This window comes from Cetorhinus maximus, chromosome 5 (assembly GCF_964194155.1).
Source record: "Cetorhinus maximus chromosome 5, sCetMax3.hap1.1, whole genome shotgun sequence".
NCBI lineage: Eukaryota > Metazoa > Chordata > Chondrichthyes > Lamniformes > Cetorhinidae > Cetorhinus > Cetorhinus maximus.
In genome coordinates, this window is record NC_135883.1 from 81,588,202 (window position 1) to 81,611,979 (window position 23,778).

The following is a 23,778-nucleotide window of genomic DNA, read 5'->3' on the forward strand; positions in this document are numbered from 1 at the left end:
AATTGTGTAACATACATCAAAACTAATCTTCTGCCTATAAGTGAGGTCTGGAAACCTTGACCTGCAGATAAAGGGATAGGATTACCAGCATCTCTCATGCCTCGCAGGCCCTCAGCGATCCTCTGTTTCTTAAGAATATAAGAAAGTAATAAATAAAAGTAGGGGTAGGCTATACGGCCCCTTGAGCCTGTTCTGCCATTCAATTTCATGACTGATCTTCAACCTCAATTCCTCTATCCCACCCAAACCCAATATTCCATAAAATAAAAGCAGAAAATGCTGGAAAAACTCAGCATGTCGGGCAGCATTTGTGGATTGAGAAACAGAGGGTGGAATCATCCCAGCGGGCAGGAAAAACGTATGTTTTTTTTCACAGCTTTTTCAGATTTCCAGCATCTGCAGCATTTTGCTTTTATCCCAAAATTCTATGGTTCCTGATCCAAGAATCTATCAATTTCTTCTATTTCTTCAAATCTCCTTAAAGGGGAATTTTAATTGGGAAATTCACAAATTCCCATAATAGTTCCGGGAATTTCAAAAAATAGAAATTTCATACAAAGGCTAAAAATAACTTAGTGCCCGGGGATTAAAAAAACCAAGCAAAATATAGGAAAATTAACGTAGATAGACCTCAAAAATGCTTAGTTAACTTTCTTTTAAGCCCTTTAAGTTTACTTTCTGTGTACTCCTTTAGCACCTATGGACCATGCAAAGTGGTGTATATTCAGCATATAAGCTGCAAGCAAGATACTGTAATGTTTCAATGGCATTCTAATGTCATGAAAATATTTTATTGTATATTATAATATATATAATAATATAGCTTCAGCCCTTGACTACATGTCCACCTGTCTGTTGGAAATGTTGAAGAATGTAATGTTACAACTATCCATACATTCAATCCCATCGTGGGAGTTGCAATATAACTAAAAGGGATTGATCAGATTTTCGTGGGAATGAGAAAGGGGAAACTAGTGAAAGATTGGGACCTCAATTTTGAACTTGAGGTTAGGAATCCGATGCCCAGACCATTACCAGGTCCTGACCCTGCACCACGTCTGTGTCTTCAACCCTGATGTGATGCTATCCTTAAATGCAAATCCCCTCATTGGGCCGGTGGCCAGCTCAGTGCGCTGAGCAATGCCAGGAAACAATAACTGATTCCAGAGCGCAATCCTCAAAGGCAGATGGCAGCCATGGCTGGGCTTGCTGCTGCCTTTGCAGAATAGAGAAGGCAGGAGATCAAAGATCCAGCAGCCTCAAAGAGCAAACAAGTAGCCAAATGGTTCACGAAAAGATAGTAGACCTCCCCCCCACAACTTTTTACCAAAGATTTTTGTTCAGCAGAAACATGGCTCCCCGAATTGAACCTGACAGCTGCGCACTAATGTGCACCAGAGTGCCCCGTTTTGTCAATCTGCAAGTTGAAAATCGTCTTCTGGCCTTCGCCAGCCCTTTCACAATCATCTCCAAAAGCTTCACAGGCGAGTAATTGGAGGCAAGTGAGTTGCTGTCTGTCCTGCCCTCACTTTGAAAATGCCAGTGCGTCCCAGTGGCAATGGGCTCTATTTTCAAAACGTGCCCACACCCGACCTCCACCACCTCAAGCAATTTAAAATCAAGCCCAGGTGAAAGAACGAGTGAAAGAGGTGGGAGGGAATTAGTTAGAATGAGACAGAGAACAAAATCTAATATATATATATTTTTGTTTTGTTCTTTGGATCTGGGAAACATTAGCAAGGCAGTGTACATATTATTCATCTTTAGTTACTCCAAGAAGATTAAATCAACCACATAGTGTAGAACTGGCGTCACAAACAAGACGACCAGTTAGGAGTAGTAGGTTCCCTTTCCTAGAGGACATGAGTATTTTATAATCATTTTTCAATACTAGCCAGAATACACAATTTTTCTAGTTTACTATGATGGCACTTATAACTTCTGAGCTGCTAATACAGTGCCATAATGACTAGACTACAGTATCAGTTGATGAGAAAGATAAATGGGAGGAAAGGAATGCACAATGAATTGTGGTTACCCCATGATCATACTCAACAGTGACATTCCCTGCTCCTGACCGAGGGGTCATTAGGAATTCACCCTATTTGCATGGTTGGCATTTGCTCCGGTTAGGGTGAAACTCAGATGTTCACCTTCTTCAGTAGGGTCTTCAGTGTGGTGTTGATGGCCAGGCTGTGTGGCTTTTCCCATCACCATGAAAGTCCAGCATGGGACAGCTCTAAAAAAAAATTCTATTCAGGGAATCAGGCCACAAGCCCTGACCATACCTTGCCCTCCCTTACTCCATTCAGGGCATGCACTTTCAGGAGGTCAGTATGTCTCTTCTCATTCACCATATCAGCCTACTATTTACACCATAGTCATGAAGGTGCAATTATCTCCAGCATATTAAAGCCCCACCCTGGGCCCTGCTCTTGCAGTCTGCGTAATTTGATTTGTTTGGGGGTGAGACAAAGCTCTGCCTCCAAACAATGCCATTGGGAGTTCCATGTCTGTGTCCTAGAAAAGTCTGCAGAGTTACAGCAGGTGCCCAGTGACAATCTCAAGCAATTTATGTCCCAAAGTTTTATTCTAGGTTTTTAGGTGCATGACCCCTAAGTATTTGGCTTTTGACACTTTATTTGATGTTTTCAAGTATTTTGGAATCTGTAATGAACAAGAAGATTGCATTTTTATTTCATCTAAAAAGACAAGTGACATTTCATCAATTTTATTGAAAACAGTTTTTTTATTTGACAGTTAGGAATTAATTATATTAATTCTTAGTAACTCCTTTCTCCTAAGAGCAATAGAAAAACGTTTTAATCAATTTTCTGCTCTTTTTTAAAAAAGCCTAACAATGAACAAGAGATTCAAAATCTACTCCAGTGAGGGCTGTAGGAAGCAAATTCAAAACCTTGCATCTCTGTCCTCCATCTCCTGTTCAGTTTGGCATTTATTCCCATCCTTGAAGTGAGCAACATCTTCTCTTTCTCTCCTCGTACAAATTGACTCTCATCCTTAACCTACGTGTACATGCCCTGTGCTGCTGCTCCCCATCAACTCATACACGCACTCTCTACCCTGCTCTGCACACCCTTCATGACAGCGCTCTCCTTCCTACTCCACCCACCAATTCACGTCCACCTGCTTCTTGTTGCTCTCCACACCAGTTAAAGCTTTCACTTTCTTCCTTGCGTCCTTGCTCCCACTAGTTCACGCTGAAATTCTTCTTCCTTTGCAGGGAAATCATACAGATGTGCAAGAACTATTGAGTGATGATATTGGGGGATTTTAATTAGTTGTAGCTAAGAAGGAAGAGTGGGATTTTGGTTTTCAAGGTTCCTCCCGACAACTTTTTTAGTCCTGACTTGAAAGTTTGGACGGCTCTCTCAGCTGGTCCGTTTGATGCTGGGTGGTAAGGGCAGCTTGGATCTGTTTAATGCCATTTGGACTGATGAAGTTCTGAAATTCAGCACTTGTAAATACAGCTCCATTGTCTGATACAATAACTTTGGGCAATCGGTGAGTCAAAAAGCATTGGGGTAACCTTTCGATGGTAGCATGCGATGTAGGTGATTTCACCTCAAAAATCTCCCCATTTTGAGTGTGTGTCAATTATGAGCAAAAACACTGTGCTCAGGAATGGACCCAGGTAGTCTATATGGATCCACACCCATGGTTGGCGAGGCTGTTCCCAAGGGTGTAGTGGGGCTGCGGTTAGCAACATTTCCTGCATTTGGCAGTGTTGACAGTGCTTGGCTAGCTTCTCAACATCTGCATCTACACCAGGCCACCACATATAAATCCAGGCGAGCATTTTCATTTTAGAAATACCAGGATAAGCGCTGTATAATTCAGTTAGGACCATTGCTGCCTGGTACAGGAACGACCACTCTTGCTCCGCAGAGTGTGATGCCATCCTGACAACTCAATTTATATTTGCGGGTAAAAAATGGTTTAATTTCCTCGGAGACTGGCTCATTTAACCATTCTGTAAGTATCTGGTCTCTCACTTCGGACAGAAGCGGATCTCGATCGGTCCAGTCCCTGATCTGCTTTGCGCAGGCAGGTGATGTGTCTAAAAAATTCAATGCGTAGACAATTTCTTGGAGTACAGGAGGACATGAGATGCTTTCTTGCAAGGGTAGGCGGCTAAGAGCTTCCGCATTTGCTATGTGTATCCCAGGTTGGTGCTCAAAAGTGTATTCGTAGGCAGACAGAATTAATGCCCATCGCTGAATTCTTGCCGAGGCTGATGGTGGGATAGCCTTGTCTTCTTTGAAAAGGCCCAAATGCGGTTTATGATCAGAGATGATAGTAAAGTGCCCGCCATGTAAGTACAGGTGGACGTCTCTAACTCCGAAGACAATTGACAGTCCTTCCTTCTCGATCTGTGAATAACCTTTTCCGGCTACTGAAAGGGTCCTTGATACGTAACCTATTGGCCTCTCAGAGCTGTCGTCCATTTCATGGAACAACACTGCACTAACGCCATATGGAGAGGCGTTGCAGGTCAATATCAATTCTTTTAGATGGGTTGAAGTGCACTAACAAGGTTGAGGAGTGCAGCAGTTGTTTTACTCTGTTGAAGGCTGCCTCCTGTGGAGCTTTCCAGGACCAACAAGATGGTGTTTCTTCAGCAGTATGTGCAAGGGAGACAGTACAGTCGATAAGTTGGGTAAAAATTGCCCATAGTAGTTTACCATCCCTAAAAATGATTTGAGTTCAGTGATATTTGAGGGGGAAGGCGCCTCCTTTATCGCCTTAACCTTTTCTTCCACGGGGTGTAATCCTTGTGCGTCTACACGGTGCCGCAGATAGGTAACCTCGTTGGCTTGGAAAGTGCATTTCTCCTTTTTTAGGTGAACTCCCACTTCCAGAAATCTTTTTAATACCTCCTCTAAATTTGCTAAACGCTCAGCCTCTCTCGATCCAGTTATGAGGACATCATCAAGGTAAAACACAACACTTGGTAGTCCCTGTAGCAGACTCTCTATTGTCCTTTGAAATATTGCACATGCCGAGGACACGTCAATAGGGAAGCGCATATACTAGAATAGAACTTTGTGTGTATTTATTGTGACATACCCTGGGATATGTTATCTAACTCGGGTTGCTGGGATGCATGGCTGATATTCCAACTTAGTGTAGAGTTGACCCCCTGCCAGCTTTGTGTAGAAGTCTTCAATTCTTGGAATTGGATATCTATCCAACTTGGCAGCCCGATTAACTGTTAGCTTATAATTGCCGCGAATGCAGACAGTCTTATCCGGTTTCAGTACAGGGATAATAGGTGCTGCCTATTCCAAAAATGGAATGGCTCTATGGTGCCTAGTTCCCCACAACCTGTTTAACTCAGCATCCACTTTTTCTCTTAAGGCATATGGTACCAGTCTTGCCTTAAAAAATCAGGAAGTTGCCTCTGGATCAAAATAAACCTTGGCTTGCAAGCCTTTAATTTTTCCTAATTTGTTGTGAAAGATGCTGTTGTTTTTTTTTACAATTCCAGCAGTCTTCCAGCCAGCATTTGAAAAATCTCAGACCAATGTAACTTGATTTCTCTCAGCCAATCAGGGCCCAGAAGGTTTGGTCCTTCCCCAGTCACTATTATTACTGGGAGCTGGGCTGACTGCTGCCCATAGCTCACAGGTACCATGGCGATGCCTTTTACTTTCATGGCTTCTCCCGCATAAGTCTTCAACTGGGCAGAAATTCTCTCCAGGCTTAAGGGTTGGGTACTTTCTCCCAGGTACTGAAATGTGCGCTCACCCATCACTGTGGCTCATGCCTCTGTGTCCACCTCCATAACTAGAGGCTTCGCATTCACATGGAGCGTGACAGTAATAGGGTTTGCCTTGACTGTTTTAATATCAAAAAGAGAGTGAATGTCAGAATCAGTTACTTCAGGCTCTTTCACATTATGCACTTCTAACATCTTTGCTGGTTGGTTACTTGGCAGTCTGGACTTAGCTCTGCGCTGCTTTATCAAATGTCTTCTTTTGCGACAGTAATAGCACTTGGCATCCTTAAATCTATATGTTTCAGGGGTGTGGTTACCCCCACATCGGTAACATTTCAACTTCAGAATCACTGTCTGATTGCCTCTGGTATATTTTTTTGATTTCTGAGTGATGGGAACGATTCCCGCTTCACAGCTGCTTCTGCGATTTTGGCATCGCGCCTGGCTGCAGGTTCCTGCCCTAGGTTCATGCCCTAACTGGTAAACGGTGCTATTTTGCAAGCTCTGTAGCTGCTGCAAATCTTTTTCAGCGCTTTCCATGGCCAGCGCTATCTCCATTGCTTGTTTAAAATTTATATAGACTTCTGCCTGCAATCGACGTTGAATAGAGTCATTGCGCAAGCCACAAACTAACCAATCCTGTAGCATGTCGTTCAAGGTTACTCCGAAATCACAATGCTCTGACAATTGCTTCAATTTAGCAATATAAGTCACATCAACTCGCCTGGGGCCCTCACCCTCGTATTAAATTTGAATCTTTGCATAATGATTGATGGCTTGGGCTGAAAATGGCTCTTCACTAAATCCACAAGCTCACTGAACGATTTGGAGTCGGGCACACTTGGGGCTGTGAGACTGTGAATAAGGTTGTAGATTTGACTCGCACAGACGCTCAAGAGAATTGCTTTGTGCTTTGCCTCCTCCCCTATTTCGTTAGTCTGGAAATAAAATCCGAGGCATTTGATGTATTGACTCCAGTCCTCTGTGGAGGAGTCAAATGGATCGATCCTCCTGAAGAGAGGCATGCTGGTGAGTTTTTCTCTCTTTCCTTCTTTAAAATGAGATACTCCCAGTTGTAGGGCGAGCGGTAGCACCAGGATCATTTATCCTCATCGCCAGATGTAGAGATGTCCTACTGAGAGGCTTCTTTAGTTGGACAACAAACTTTATTTACAGAGCGGCTAGCAAGGCTACAATACACACCCCTAACTAGGAAAATTCCACCCCCCTTATGAAATTCCCCGCGCTTGGTGTTGATTGGCTGTTCTGACCATGTGACACTTACTCAGTAAGGCTGGCCTTAATGCAACAGTCACAATCATAAACTTTAGATTAGTAATAGAGAAAAGCAAGGAACAACCTGAAGTAAAACTTCTAAACTAGAAAAGGGCTAACTTCAATGGGATGAGAGTAGATCTAGCCAAGATAAAATTGAACCAAAGGCTGACAGAAAAAACTGTAACAGAAAAAAGGTGATCTTTAAGAAGATGTTTCAGGTACAGGCTAAGTAATTCCAACAAGGGTGAAAGGTAGGGGAACCAAAGCCAGAACTCCTTAAATGATGAGGGAGATAGAAAGCCTGATGAAACAAAAAAAAAGTGTGCATAACGCTTGTGAGGTGAATTCTTGAATGCGAAGCAGGTCAAAGAAAATAAGTTGAGTGTGGAAGTGAACAGGAAAATAAAACTGGCAAAGAGAATATAAGAGAATAGAATTGCAGTTGACATAAAAGGGAACTGAAGAATCCTCAATTGCCATGTAAATAATAAGCAGGTTGTAGGAGGCGGGGTGGGCCTATTAGGGACAAAGAAGGTAATATGTGCTTAGGGGTGCAGGGGAAGGCTAGAATAATTAATGATTACTTTGGATCTGTGTTTACTAAGGAAGAGGATGCCGACAAAATATCTGTAGAAGTGGAGACATTAGGGGTAATGGATGGGGGTGATGTACTGAAAAGGCTGGCTATGCTTAAAGTGGATAAGTCATCTGGTCCCCAGGTTGCTAAAAGAAGTGGGACTGGAGATAGTGGAGGGCTTGCCATAGTCTTCCAATCTTCCCTAGGTATGGGGAGGAGTTGCCAAAGGATTGGAGAGTAGTAAATGTGACACTCTTATTCAAGAAATGGTGCAAGGACAGTCCAATTAACTACAATAATGGGTAAGGTTTTAGAAACAATAATCAAGGGAAAAATCAACAGGCACTTGGAGAGGTTTGAGTTAATTAAGGATACCCTGCATGGATTTATAAAAGGCAGATCGTGCTTGACTAATCTAATTATTTGTTTTGATGAAGTAACAGAGAAGGTTGATGAAGGGACTGCAATGGATGTTGTCTATTTAAGAAAACACTTGACAAAATACCACATAAAAGCATGGCCAAAAGAATTCAGGCTCATGGAATAGGAAGGTCAATGTCAGCTTGGATAAAATGTTAGCTTAAGGACAGAAAACCTCGGCCCATGGTAAATGGTTGTTTTCTTCAGAATGGAAAATAGAAATGAAAAGTAGACAGTACTTTCCCCAAGGTTCAACTCTATAACCCCTGCTTTTTTGATTGATATATATATATATATATATATATACGTGTGACTTGGATATTAGGATACAGAGAAAAATTTCAAATTAGATGTTGAAACCGAACTTGGGGGTGTGGCAAACAATGAGGATGACATAAATTGATTGCAACAGGACATAGATAGGCTTGCAGAATTAGTCAACAAGTGACAGATGGAATTTAATACATGAAGGGTGGAATTTTGCCATCCCACCCATGTGGGTTTATGGCAGATGGGAGCGGAGAATCCAGTGTCAAGCAAAAAGTTGGAAATCCGCTGGCATAAAAACCGCTTGCAATTCTCCCAACAGCGGGTTTATGGTGGGTTGGTTGTCCCACTGACTAGTGGTGTGAACACCATTTTCATTCATTAACGTTTCATGAATGCTCATTAAAACTGCTGCTCGCTGGAATCTTTTCAGGCCTTTCAATCTTGCGTCATACCAGTGGAAAATTACATTGGCCTCAAACCCATTTGAAAAGGGGTGCACAAGTCAGACCTCAGTTCACTGGTAACTTCGAGGTGAGTGGAACATGCATAGTGCTGCAATAGTGCTGCGCCGGTCTTGTAATAAATGAATGCCACACAGCTGAGGCTGTAGGGTTGGTCAGATCCTTCTCTTTGCACTGTCCCAAAGAACACCACTGTGCTGTGGTACACATGCACTTTCATGCAGGCCTCCACTTTCAACCGAGGGTAGGCTGTGAGGCGAGGATGGGGTTGATGAACATGAGGGGAGCAATGGGGAGGGAAGGCTATGGAATGGTGGTGAGGGGGAAGGGCAAACATGAGGGGGGCAACAGGGAGGGAAGGCTGTGGAATGGCAGTGAGGGGGAAGGGTGAACATGAGGGGACCCTTTCTGGGGTCGCCCTCTAACCTCTTGTTGCCGCAGAAGTGAGCAGGAGTCTGCTTAGGAAGAAATGAGAAAGACCTCCTTGCGATGAAAGCCACTTAAAGCCAATGGCTTCATTAGCACTGTTAAAGGGCTACTCAGAACTCAGTGGCTTCGCATCACATCTTAAGGGTAATACATAGGGCAGAAAATTGCGCTCGGCAGGCGTGCATGCGCCCGACCCAACTGAGCATGAAATGACGCACGTTGAAGTTGGCCGAGCGTCCTGATGTCGACGTGCCATCACACGACAGTTCGGTCAGCAGACACGTGCCAAAGCTGGCAGTGCCCCCACCTATAATTAAAAGGCCTGTTAAGGCCATTAAGTAATTAATTGAGTCTAATTTATCACTGCCCGTTCAACCTAACAGTTGGTAGACAGGCGGAAAGGCCAAGCGGCTTTTGCATCTTTTTGGAAACCTCATCCACGGTCGGAATAAGATTTCCAAAAGCAAATACAAATAAAATAATACGTTTATTTTTTAATTAAAAACATGTCCCTGCTCATGTGACAGAGTCACATGACGGGACATGTCTTTTTTAATTTTTCTGATGTTCAATAATTTGTTCAACATATTCTTCATCTCCCCGATGAAGCTCCGTGCCTCAGGGAGATTATTCTGTGCTCTTCTGTGCGCATGCGTAAACTGTGTGCTAGGCCTGCTTGGCCTCCTCCCTCCGCCCACACAGGCAGCGCTCAGCATTGCAGCTTGTGTATCACACTGGGCGGGTCTTAATTGGCCTGCCCGTGTAAAATCGCGGTGCACTGCCGATTGTGGGCGGCGGTCGGCTTCCCGACCACCCTCACCCGCCCCCTTCTGAGCCCGCACAAGGGAAAAATTCTGCTTATAGGAATGTTGAATTTGTGAATGTAGGCGATAGTGAAGGAGGCACAGCTGTATCATATATGGCATTCCATCAATGAAGGCCTGTCATGTGTTTAACAGGTATGACACCCCTAACAGGCCAAAGGGCGTCCACTTATTGACCATGAGCAATTGATTGGTCATTAATATGCCACATCAGAGATTGGAGCACAGAGTTAGGTTGAGTCACTCATCTCACTTAAATTTTAGCATCCCACGCAGGGCTTAAGATGTTACCTATCTGTGATGCCATCTTGGTCACCTCGATGTGTGAGCTAGTGTCTCAGGGACAAGGCAGCATCAGCCACCATGCAAGTAGGGCAGGAAAAACTATGGACCCTTACAGTCTCCAAACATGTCATCTTCTGAGCTTCACTTTCTTGCCCCTTGAATCATTAATGTTTTCGATGTTTCCTTTCAGAGAGAAGGCAAAAGCAGATATGGATCCAGGGCGCAATGCTGCCTTTGTCAGGGTCCTAATGCAATGGAGGAGGTGAAGGGGGGACAGACGACTCTGCGCGCAGCTCCAGCAGGAGGGACATGAGCTAGAGCTTGAGCAGGAGGATCAGGAGGAGAGGCCCAGACAATGGGCGTAATTCACCAGACTTAGGGTTTATTGTAGAAAAATCTCCTATTTACAAATGAGTGAGAGGCAATGCCGTGCACGCCTGCACTTGTCCCAAGCTCTGGTACATCACATATGCCACATTCTTCATGAAGACCTGACGGAACATGGAGTTGGAGGATATCCCCTGCCAGTGGATTTGAAGGTGACTGCAGCACTCAATTTCTTGGCATCTGTTTTTTTCCAAGGATCAACAGAGGTATCTATGCGGCATCTCTCAGTCTACTTCACATCAATGCATAAAGGAGGTCACAGATGCCCTTTCCAGGAAGGCCCATCATTATGTCAGTTTTGCTGTAGACGAAGATAGCCAGTCTGCCGAATTACACCGGCTTCACCGCCATCTCAGGCACCCCAAGAGTGCAGGGTGCAGTCTGTGGATATATGGGTTCCATGGCATCAGGCCCTAAGTTCACCTGAGAACCAACCTGCTTGATGTTCGTCTACAAGAAACTTCACAACCTGCTGTGAACCCTTCACTCTATAAGAGCCTCACTTCAACTTTAAATCATCAAATTCATTCAAGAAACCACTGGCCTGGGAGATCAGAAATCATATTAATTTGAGTTATTTAATTGGAATGCACACTCCAAGGGTAAGGAAAGAAACACCTCTTTACATGCAAAAACATACTGATTGCAGACAGTAAGAGAGCAAACACATTCTGTCTGTGACAGCTGGTATTCTGTTCCTAATGCATGTTACCACTTTATTTCCGCACCAAACATGTTGACAGTCTCTTTTTCCCCATCAAGCTATAACTCTCATTCATCTCCCATCACTCTATTAGCATAATTCCCTACCCATTGGTATCCCTTCTAGTTCCTACCTCCGGTTGTTGTTTCTCTGAGTGATTAAATACTATTACGTTCTGTGGGAGGGAATTCCTCATCTTGTGAAAATTCCCACCCAACGTATACAGAGCAGTTCAGTCACTTAGGAGATAGACACAGAAACTAATAGCAGCACTGAGGGGACAACTGGAAGCTAAGATCACATTGATATTGCCCTGAAAATACTGACTCGGTGAGGAACCAAATGTCATCCTGTGTCAGAATTTTTAGGACAACAGCAAAGAAGAATTTCCAGCTTCATGTTTATATTTTTGCCTATAAAATCTCAATCCCATGCCCTTTCACCCTTGGCAATGATTGCTAACAGTTTAATATTAAAAGAGTGATGTTTTTTGCTAAATATCCCTATCCATTTAAATTTCACTTACACTCATTTACCTTCAGTGCTAGAATCTACTCTAGAAGGGGAGCTGTGAAAAATAATTAAAGTTAGCTTAGACCAAGGAAAATTACGTATTATTTGAGTTCTAAACTATTCAAAACTGATTTGGACCTTTCATCAAAATTGCTCCAAGGGCTAAAAACAATATTCCCATTGCATGGATTTCACTTTGCCAACAAATTTTGCCAAACTCATTTAGGCTTTATCTGCCAAAATACATACCACCAAGAATAAACCCTTTCAAATCTTAATACCTACAAAATTCAAACAAGTCAAAATAGCAAATAACAAATATAAGCACAAATACAGAGTTGCCTGAGCTAAATTTTTTGCTCATCGGGTACGCGTGATCAGCGGGCCCAGGAGCGGATAGGGAACAGACCCTGACCGCGATCTGCCCTGACTCGCGCTGAGAAAGATTCAGCACTGTCGGTGTGGGCAGGAAGAGGGCGGGCGCTGACGTCATCCCGGATGCTGGTGAGCCCTTCCAGTGAGCTCCCTGAAGGCAGACAGCTGTCTCAGGGAGCTGCAGACCTCCACAGGATAAAGAAAACAACAAAAATGCTGCAAAAAATATCCATGCTGCACAATCAAGTGCCTGAAAGCATACCTCATAAAAAAACAGCCCCCGCTTATCTCTTTTGATTTTATTTCCCCACAGAGATTTCATCCCTCCCGGATCGAGGTTTGAACAAAAATGTAAAGGCCACCTGTCTGATTGGCCCAACCGCCAACCGTAAAAGTGGACAGGCCATGAAACATTGCTTTCAACTGCCTCCTTAATAGGCTTAATTGCCCGCTTAATTGTCGGCGGGCGTGCTTCCGACTGCCGTGCGCGCCCTCCGAGCAAGATATCGCACAAGTGTGCGATGACGTTGGGACACTTGCCTGACTTCATCTCGTGCTATTTCATGGCCGGACAGGTCAGACACGCACCCGCCTGTGGGACGTAAATTTCTGGCCCAGAGGTCAGAGCTATATGTGGCCCATTCATTTCAGTTTGGACACTCTTTCTCAAACCATTCAAGTCACCTTTGATATTAACAAATCAGATCAACACCATCTCGTAGGGTGAGGAGACATATGTGCCCATAGTTATGGTTACAAACAAAATTCAGCAAAAAGAAGACTTTCAAAAGGTTTCAAATGAAATTATAAAGTTATAAAAATGAATCTATACAATAAAAGCATGTCAATTTTAGCCTAGCACCATAAGCATACTTTACCCAGCACACATAAGATAATAGAAACATTCTATTCATTCAACCATGATTTTATTAACTGGTAGAGCGGGTGCGATCCCTAGGCGGGATATATGGCCTAGTCCTGCTTCTATTTCTTATCTTCTGCTGTTTCTTATCTTCTGCTATTTCTTATTATACAATTCCAACTTTCTAATTATTTTACACACAATTTAATAATTGACTATTAAACTCTTCCTGAAATCTTCAAGCTAAAATAAATAACAAGAATGTAATCATAAAACCACTTCAAACAACTCTATTTTTGGCTCAACTACATCACTTCAGTAGAGTGATATATCTTCCAAGTGCTAGGAAAAGTAGTTTTATCTTCACTATTCAAATGCAAAAAATGTTTCGATTTGTATAGATTACAGTCTTGGTTATAAGGCACTATCATACTTAGAGATTTAGATTAATAAGTAATTTGTTGAAACATTGCTCTTGTACTTTACAATATTGTTACAGCCCCTTGATGTAATACAATTTGGCACGTGTGACCTTCCTTATGGTTTTTGAAACTGGAGTCCAATTGTAGGATATTACAGCTGTCAGATAAAGGTGTTACACCAGGGAGCAGTTTAATTTTAAAACTTCAGAAGAGCTTTACTATGGAATTGTAGTACGCAGATCCATACCCACAATCCTCCACAAAGTGAGTACCAATTACACCTGTAACATAGTAGGCAAATATCATGCAAAAACTGGATACACGAGGAAGGGAAATTCATCTGGGAACTTAAAATATTAGATAGTGACCCATTTATCAGTTGAACTAGCGGAAGGGAAAAGGTCTGCTGCCCATCCTCTCAGTTGGGAATGGAGCGTGACATGCAGAATCCCAAGAAAGGGAAAAGAAATAATTCATTACTTTAAAATTAAAATCTCCCTATTTTTCTCCTTACAAACTATATTTTTATTATTTATGCTGCCTAAATAAACAAAGTAAAGGGATGGTAATGTTTGGCAATAATGGTAAAGGCACAGTTCTCATGCACATATTAATAAGAATCTCCTGACATTTAAAAAATGTATTTATTGATAAACTTACTTTACATCCACTGGCAAAGTTATGACCCCAGAAATGTGCAGCACATTTGTCACATTTTTCACCCACTGTATTTGGAGGGCAGACACACTCTCCGGTTTCTGAATCACAATGATTGCCAACATGGGCACATTCACATGCTTTGTAGAGAAATGGAAAAAAAAAATCAGCAATCTAACACTTTTTAAAGAAAACAGATTAGCTTTCTTCCTCCCATTGACAACTTAGCTGCCAACCATTTAAGAGCCATTTTTACACATCAACAATTACGCATAAATAAAATATGCAAAATTTCAAATCTTTGAGGCAATTATTGTTTGGTTATAATTGATAAGTAACTCATATTTATGAGGAGGAAATAACAAAGGGCAATAAAATGAAAAATATAGTTTTGATATTTATTAATAATAATTCATGGATTTTTTTCACAATATCCTTGCAGTAATTACATTATCGCATCAAGGACATAATGCACACACTCAGTTTGCATCTGTACTAATAGCTGCTAATAGGACTGAAGCTGACCCAAAGCAAAATAAATGCTACAACACAACATTGAAACAATATGTAATATAATTGATAGCAGATGCAGAGAATTGATTTGAAGCAATGATCTAATCTTGGTATTGACATGCCAGTTATAAAACATACTGTGCTGTTATGACTTACAATGTAATCTGAGACCTTCCAACACTGGGGCAGGCCTACATTAATCTCTCTATACCATATATAAGCTTTCAATCACCTTAAATTTCCGATAAAGTGCAACAGTGGATGCAATTTTTTAATGTAATTTTGTACCTCAAAGCTAGATGCCTGCTCTTCTCAGAATCTGCAATGCCAAGGAGTCAGTGATTTTGAAATTATATTGTGGGTTAATTGAGTTCAAATCCTTAACACATCCATCTAAAATTCCTCTCTTAGAAAATGCATTAACCCATTTAAAATAAAGTAGTTAATGCCACGGCTAAAATAGTAGAACAATGAATTTTAGACAAGTGCTTGAAGCATTTTTATAGTCTATTATCCTGCAGCCTAATTTCAAGGCAATTGTTCTTTACTTCTAACCTCTCCTTGGTCTGTGCATTGCCTCTATTTATTTATATGCTTGATAGGCAGTTTTTAATTAATTGAAATACGAAAGAAAACTATTTGCACACAGTTATCAAAATAACATTATCTGGAAATGAACTATAGATACATATCATGTTCCTCCTTTTGTTAAATTTAGTTCAGAAATACATGAGCTATTACCTGTGTGTAAAATAACTAAGCAATTGTGGTAATCTGATGTGTAATATACCTTAAAGAAGAATGTTATAATGGAAGATCACATGATCTTAGTATCCAAAAGAAGAGTAGTGCGGGCTAACTCAGTAGTCAGAAGTCTATAGTCAGGGTCTGTAGTGTAGAGACAGGTTTTGAGTTGAAAGCACACAAGTGTAGCTGCTGAATATCTTTGTAAATAAACAGAGTGTGTTCCACCCAAGTGTCTGCTGACCTACTCTGTCTATTGTACCAACTTGGATATCCCAAAACAAGGATGCAACCTGGGTCCCTAAGTCCCAACAGACTGGTGGCCAGAATCCATCAGCAATATTTACTAAATACTAAGTTGATTCCCCAATTCCTCCCTTCCTGTGGAACCTATTATGAAATCACAATATCATATAATTATCAGGAATACCTGTGGGGCTTCTCCTGATTTATGCCACATCTTTGGCAGAATTATAAAATGGTTAAAGCACAGAAAGAGGCCATTTGACCTGTTGTGTCCCTGACTACTCTCTGCAAGAGCAACTTAGCTAATTCCAAACCCCACCCTTTCCCTGTAGCTCTGGAAGTGTTTCCTCTTCAGATACTTATCCAACTCCCTTTTGAAAACTCTGACTGCATGTGAGGAGACAATGATGTGGTACTCATGCCACTGGACTAGTAATACAGAGGGCCAGGTGAAAGCTCTAGGGGCACAGGTTCAAATGCCACCATTAATAAGCCACTTACAGGCCTCAATAGGCTCAAGAGCAAGCAGGCTGCCTGACACTTAACCATCCCTCGTAAAAATTTCAGACCGGTTGGGCTTACGTGGTGGCAAGGCCACCTGCTGGATTTTACGTGCCCCCATGTCCACCTTCAAATCCACTTGCAGGGAGCACAAAAAACAGTCTATCAATTCACCTTTAATAACCTCTCTTTCATGCAACCACTCCCAAGGCTGAGATTAAGAGCAAACCCATATAGGCAGAATTTTGCCCTTGGCGGGGGTGCTTAGCAGGGGTGGGCGGGGGCGGCCAGAGAAGCTGACCACTGCCCGCAATCGGCACCGCACCGCGATTTCACACTGGTGGGCCAACTAAGGCACCCAGCATGAAACGGAAGTGGCAGCGCTGAGCGCTGCCTGTGCAGGAGGGGGTGAGGTGGAGTGCGAGCATGAACGCGAGTGACCACTGCATAATCTCCCTGAGGCAGCTCCGAGCCTCAGGGAGATGAATAGGTATAAAAAAAAATTTAAGTAAAAATGTAATGAGACATATCCCCTCGTGTGACTCTGTCACGTGAACAGGGACATGTAAACAATGAAAAATTAAAGTTTTTATTTTATTTTTATTTACTTTTGGAAACCTCATCCCGCCCATGGCTGAGGTTTCCAAATAAATGCCACTTGACCTTTTCGCCTGCCTGGACAGGCAGTGAAAAATTTGATTTAATTGGTTACTTAATGGCCTTAACAGGCCTTTTGATTGTCGGCAGCGCACTGCCGGCACGTGCCCGCTGACTGAACTATTGCATGACTGCATATTGACATTACCACGCTCGGCCGACGTCAACGCACGCCATTTCACGCTCAAATGCATTGGGCGCGCGCCCACCCACCCAGCGAAAATTTCTGCCCATAGAATTACATGGAAACAGGCCATTCGGCTCAACCAATTCTTGCTGGTTCTTATCCTCTATATGAGTGTTAGTCTTAATCCTACCTGCCTGCATATTCCCAGATGCCATTGCTTACTTTTGCCTATCCAGTCTACTCTTAAGTATTAACATGGTCTCCGCTTCAATAAGTAGTTCCAGGGGCAGAATTTTGCCGTCTCGCGAGGCCCACTCGCCGACGCATAAAATGACGCTCAGTGACGTTAGGCGGAACCCCCGATGTCATCCCACCCCATTTAAATTTTCAGGAAGGTGGGGGGCGCAGCAAAATCAGCTGCAGGCCCGCCGACCTGTCAATGGCCAACTGAGGCCATTGACAGAATCATTTAAACAATTAAAGGACCTGCCTGTCCAACCTTAAGGTTGGCGGGCAGGCCAGGAGCCCCAGCAGCAAATAGAAAAGACATGAAACCTCATCCAGCGGCGGAATGACGTTTCATGCAGGGTTCTAAAAGGTTTAATAAAGTTTTAGTGTAATTTATGAACATGTCCCATCTCATGTGACATTGCCACATGAGGGGGACATGTTAGGGAATTTTTTTTCTATTTTTAATATTTGTAAAAGTGTAAGCGATCTCCCTGAGGCAGCACTTAGCCTCAGGAAGATGTGCGCTCTTTCGTGCGCATGCGCGAAAGAGCGCACTCTCACTTTTGGGGAATACCCCCCCCGCCCGCACAGGAAGTGCATAGCGCTTCCCGCCAGACGTCACGCTGGGCGAGCCTTAACTGGCCCGCCCACATAAAATGGCGGTGGGGCCCGCTTCTCCGGCAGGGATCGGTTCCCGCCCGCCGGAGATTGGGTTGGGCCCACCCGCCTGGCAGGCAGAAAATTCTGCCCCAGTAGTGCATTATTAAACACCATGCGTGGATTTATGAACTATCTGGGTCTCTTTAAATAGTACTTAGTTTCAATAACCAATTACCAGCATCAGCAAAGTGTGTAATATCCAAATCTACTACAATGTTAATTAATTTAGGCATCTCTTAAAAAAAGAAATTAAATTAATTTACATACGAACACAGCCGCCTTCTTGGAAGTTGTGGAAGCCTAGGGCACATCTGTCACATTTTTGCCCCGCCACTCCAGGCTGACATCTGCACCGGCCTTTATCATCACAGTCAAATGATTTTGACCCAAAGGAATTGCAATTACAGGGAGTGCAGCCCCTTGAAGAATGCAGATAAGTTCCACTCTATAAAATGTAAGTAAATAGTTATCAAAGATCAAAGTAAAAAGAACCATAATGTAGAACAATAAGATATGCAATTCATTGCAGGGAAAGGCCGCATTAACCAAGGGAAGAAATCACAATTAAGTCACAAATATCTGAATTCAAAATGCAATAAACCAACAATCCTTCCTTTTTGTGGAATTATGTATTTGTTTATACCACGGGAGTAATCAAAACATATAAAGCTAGAAGTTGCTGTTGCTGTTATTAGCAGATGAAGAATTAATGTGTTTGACAATTGTTTGCCCATTGCTTAACCCATTTATTTCAAAGGCTGCAATGATATATTCAAAATTTGTTCAATTTTTAAGTCAATATGATTGAGTGTGACTTGTGATGAATAAAATAATTAATATAAACTATGTTTAAATACATATCTCCCATGTCACTGCTCATGGTGAATCAGAGAATGCAGTATTTTATAAGCATATGAGCATTACATAATGCATAGAACAATATATTATTCTGCTCCTGAGATGATGACTGTATTATGTAACCCCATCAATTTTAATTACTGTTAACTAAACATTAAATGTGATCAAAGTTTTATTGTTGTTCAGGTCATTTCTTAAAGTGTGATTGGTAAGGTAAGTCAGACGTTATAAACACGCTGGTTCCTGTGCACATTATTTTCAATTGCACAGGGAATTTTCCTGTACTTCCCAAATGACTTTTTTTTTGCTTTACAATATTAAAATTTGACACAGTAATCTGTTACAGAAAGAAATGAAAGAAAAACTTGCACTTATGTAACACTTTTCAAAACCACCAGATGTCTCAAAGCACCTTACAGCCAATGAAGTACTCTTTAAAGTGTAGTCAATGCTGTATTGTAGGAAACGTGACAGACAATATGCGCTCAGCAAACTTCCATAAACAGCCATGTGATAATGGCCAGATAATATGTTTTTTTAGTTGTTATTGAGTGAAGGATAAACATTGGTCAGGCCACCAGGGATAACTCCCCTGCTCTTTGAAATAGTGCCGTGGGATCTTCCATCCACCAAAGCAAGCAGATGGAGGCTCAACTTAACACGTCATCAAAAGACAGCATCTTCAACAATGCAATGCTGCCTCAATACTGCACTAGAATGTCAACCTTGATTTTTGTGCCCCTAAAGTGGGACTTGAACCCAGAATTTTGTGGTTTAGGAGCAAGTGTGCTATCAACTGAGCCACAGCTGACAAGAATACATGCACACAAAATACCATTTTTACCATAGTACCAACAATGCTGCCATGGTATTCCTTAAAGTAAGTTAGGTGATATGCGTTTTCCTGAGAAAAGGAGCATTGCACAACAGTTGAATATTCTGCTATTATGGTGAAGCTTCGTCCTTTTAAGGCTGCAGGCTCTAAATATGATTAAGTAAGCACTGGGTGAGATTGTTAAAAGTTAAATTATTGTTCACCATGCCTGTCACAACTTGGCTATATTTGTCGTTTGTTAAGTGTGCTAGATAAGGTCAATTATGAAGTTGCAGCCATTTGACTCCAATATTCTCTGTTGTTGGACAGACTTTGTGTGCATTCTGAATGATTGTCTTTGTGACATGAAAATTGGAATGAACTATTATGGCTCAAAGCATGCATTAGCCATACCACTTATTTGCATATATACAATATCATCGAGAGACTAGCAAATAGAATTGAAAAAGTAATCTTCTGCGTTTGTGCTTCTGGCAGAGAACTTTGGAGATGGTAGCGAAATCAGAATTTTGGGTGCAGCTTTGTACAGTTTTCTAAACGTTGAAAAAAATATGGTTGCAAAATCATACAAAATATACTTGCAATAATAGCTACTAGGAGAAACTGTCAAAATTTAACAGCAACACAAAGGATGAGCAATGACAAATGAAGAGAGATGTGATATATGAGGGTATTCTGCATTATTGTGCTGTGTGCTGAGCTGTATGCAGGTTAACAAAAATATACCTGCAATGCTGCTGGGATAATGGGCTGAAATTTACCTTAGTGGGCAGGTGCCCGCCCAACCCACTCGAGTGTAAAATGACACGTGTTGACATCGGGCAAGCGTCCGGATGTCAAGGCGCAGTTGTGTGATATTTCGGTTGGCGGGCGTGCTGCCGATTCCTGCATGCCCGTCAACAATTAAAAGACCTATTAAGGTCATTAAAAAGATAATTAACTTAAATTTTTCTCTGCCCGTCCAACCTTACGCTTGGCGGGCAAGTGAAAAGGCCAAGCGGCCTTTGCACTTTTTAGGAAACCTCATCCACAGGTGGGATGAGGTGTCCAACAGCAAATAAAAATAAAATAAAACATTTTACATTACATTTATAACATGTCCCTGCTCATGGAATAGAATCACATGAGGGGACAAGTTTTATAACATTTTTAAAATTGTTATTTTTTTAAAAAACTGTTCATCTCCCTGAGGCAGCTCTGTGCTGACCGCTGCCCCTCGTGTGTCTTAATTGGCCCACCAGCGTGAAATCGCAGTCCGGCCCCTATCGCAGGCAGTGGTCGGCTTCCCGACTGCTCCCACCCGCCCCCGCCAACCCCGGCCGACAAGGGCAAAATTCTGCCCCATGTCCAATATAGTTTTTTGTAGTCTCAAGAATGTTAAGTGTTTTCTCCTTAGGCGGTCCTTCAGGCATGACTTGCTTCCACTCCAGTTCAATCAGTTCTGAGATGGCTGATAAATACAATGCACAATCTGCCCATTCTGCCTCATGTGGGGCAGGTGGTGCTTGGATGGTTACATAGATGAGTTGAAGGGAGGTTTGTGCACTCTCTTTAATGCCTTTGCATGTTCCCAATGGAGTCTTACAGGATAATTGGTGCCTTCTCAAATGAAGCTTCTCCATTTCGGTTGGTCACAAGCCAGGGACTCCTGTGAGTCAGCAGGGGTGTTTAACATCTTCAGGGATGCTTTGAGGGCATCCCTAAAGCACCCATCTTCTCAAGGGCAATTAGGGATGCGCAACAATTGATGGCCTAGCCAGCAATAACCACATCCCATGAAAGGATTAAAAAAAAATTAGGGGCAGAATTTTTACCTTGTCGGGCGGGCGGGGAGGGTAGGCCCGGGGATGGCCCGGGGATCAGGCCCCGACCGTGATTTCATATTGGCTGGCCAATTAATGGCCAGCTAGCATGAAATGCGTGCCAATAACCTCAGCGCTGCCTGGGTGGGGGCAGGAGGAGCGCAAGCGCTGAAGTGAGCGCATGCACGCAGGTGCACTCAGTGAAAGCTCTCTGAAGGCACAGAGCTGTCTTAGGGAGCTGAAGATTTTTAACCTGAAAAAAAAAAAATTTCAAAAATAACAGAAACATATACCCTCATGTGGCTCTGTCACATGAGCAGGGACATGTTAAAAATGAGTTTTAAAAAGTTTTATTGGTTTTTTATTTACTGTCCGAAACCTCATCCTGCCCGTGGATTTGGTTTTGTTAAAAATGCAAAGGTCGCCTGGTCTATTCATCCACCCATCAACCGAGCGGTTGAACGGGCTGTGAAAAATTTAATTTAATTAATTGATTAAGGGCCTGAATAGGCCTCTTAATTGTCGGCGGGCGTGCTGCTGCCTCTCGCACATGCCTGACGAGTGAAATATCGCAAGAGTGTGTGATGATGTCGGGACACTCGGCCAATATCATCACACACTAATTCAATCCCGTTTGGGTCGGGCACTTGCCCACCTGCGGGACAAAAACTTCTGCCCTAGGTTTCATTCTTTATCTGGAATTTTACACAGAGGTGGTGTCTCCCACCCTGGCTTAAAAGTCAGGGGCAAGCATGTCTCCACTAAACCAGGTAGCCCTGCAGCGATTTAAACAGCCATCAGATTATTAATTGGCTCAGGGTGGGACTTCTGCCTCCATCTGGGAGGAAGTCCCACTGCCACTGCTGATAGTCGTTGGCCAATCAGGTTGCCAGCAGTTCTCTAGTCCCTGCCATGCTGCTGCTGAGTCTGTAGACAGTCCCCATCGACAATCATCGATGGAGCTGGATGAAAAGATAAGTTGGAGTCTCTTGCCAGGCCAGTCTGGAAGGCTCTGGTGAAGGGTGTGAGATCAGGCTTAGGAAGGCAGTGGGTGGGGGAGGGGGAGGGGGGGTGAAACAGCTGGTGTGGGAGACAGCCTTCAATTGGGTACAGGGTGCCCAAATACTCCAAAGCCCACAAAATGGCCACCTGGTCTGCCATGTGACATGGATATCTCCATCCGCTGGTAAAATACCAGCGGTGATCTGAGAAGGGCCTTATATAGTCATTAATTGGCCACTGAAGGGTCATAGTTGGCCTAAGGGCGTGATGCCTCCTCTATCAAGGTAAAAATACCAGCAGAGGTGGCAAGGCAATAGCCACAATGCTGCTGCCATGATACCTGCTGTTATGCCCACCCCTGCCTGCCAGCCCATTCCCAGAGCAGAAAGCCAAGAAAATTCCACCCTTTGAACTCTCTCACTTTACCAATCAGCAAACTGAGTAATCATTGTCCAAACGGAATTTGCAATTATATTTTAGACACAATATTTAATGCTCGGATTAAATAACTTTAGGGAAAAGGATGATTATGTTTACAAATGAATGGAATAAATTTTACTTGCAGTGCCATAGTTCTGGAAATATATGTGGCACATCTGATGGAATAAAAATAAGATGTTGCATTTATGAAATTTAGGGGAAATAGTGAAGTATGTTTTGAAATATGCATAGTATTAACATATCTTCACATCGTACTTGAAATATGCCTATAAGTAATGGCAAAACATTCTAGATTTTAACCTAATAGGATCAATTTATAAATAAAATGAAAAATTCGATTGGTATTTCATTATAGTAATTTTCAACTCTGCTTCAGAACACCCTTGAGAGTTCTACATATTAATTCAATTCACACCATGCAAATTTATTAGTTTTCAAACTTGCAATCAACAAAAAATTGAAATATTATTTTTTCTAGCTGTTTCTCCAAGCAAAAAAAATGCACTAATGATCCAAAATATATACATTTTATTGCTTATGCACCTTTTTATTGAGTCATATGAAATATGGGGTATACGTAGCTCATAAAATCACTTTTACTGAGGAAATAATATCTTAAGTGGCTCCTTTATCATTAAAAGCAGTAAATTCTGGATCAGATCCTATGCATACAACTCTAGGGGCAAAATTCTGCCCTAGATGTTCTACTGTGCAAAAAGAAAGGTGAGCTCTGAACAATATATTTAATAATTCATAAAATTCTTTTATCACCTGATTCTTTTCTGTGACAAATGCCTCCATGTCAGCAGAGTCTTGATTGTAAAGCACATTTATAATCTATTGCCTTGCTAGTTATTCACTCTGGTGATGCTAAATAAGAATATTTGCAAAGGTAGATTGTGGCAGATGAAGCACTTCCAAATTCATGTATTATGCCATAACTATTGGAAAGAAA

At 42.3% G+C, this 23,778-nt stretch overlaps 1 protein-coding gene across 1 annotated transcript in view; it reads right to left on the reverse strand.

Moving 5' to 3' along the window:
• The window catches only part of lama2 (laminin, alpha 2), a 582,487-nt gene that overhangs the window by 199,574 nt on the left and 359,135 nt on the right, over positions 1-23,778 (reverse strand). The window contains exons 21-22 of the mRNA XM_078542125.1: positions 18,153-18,330; positions 14,210-14,346 (exon numbers count right to left, since the gene is read on the reverse strand). Coding sequence (XP_078398251.1) covers positions 14,210-14,346; positions 18,153-18,330 — 315 coding nt within the window. The remainder of the gene's footprint in view (positions 1-14,209; positions 14,347-18,152; positions 18,331-23,778) is intronic.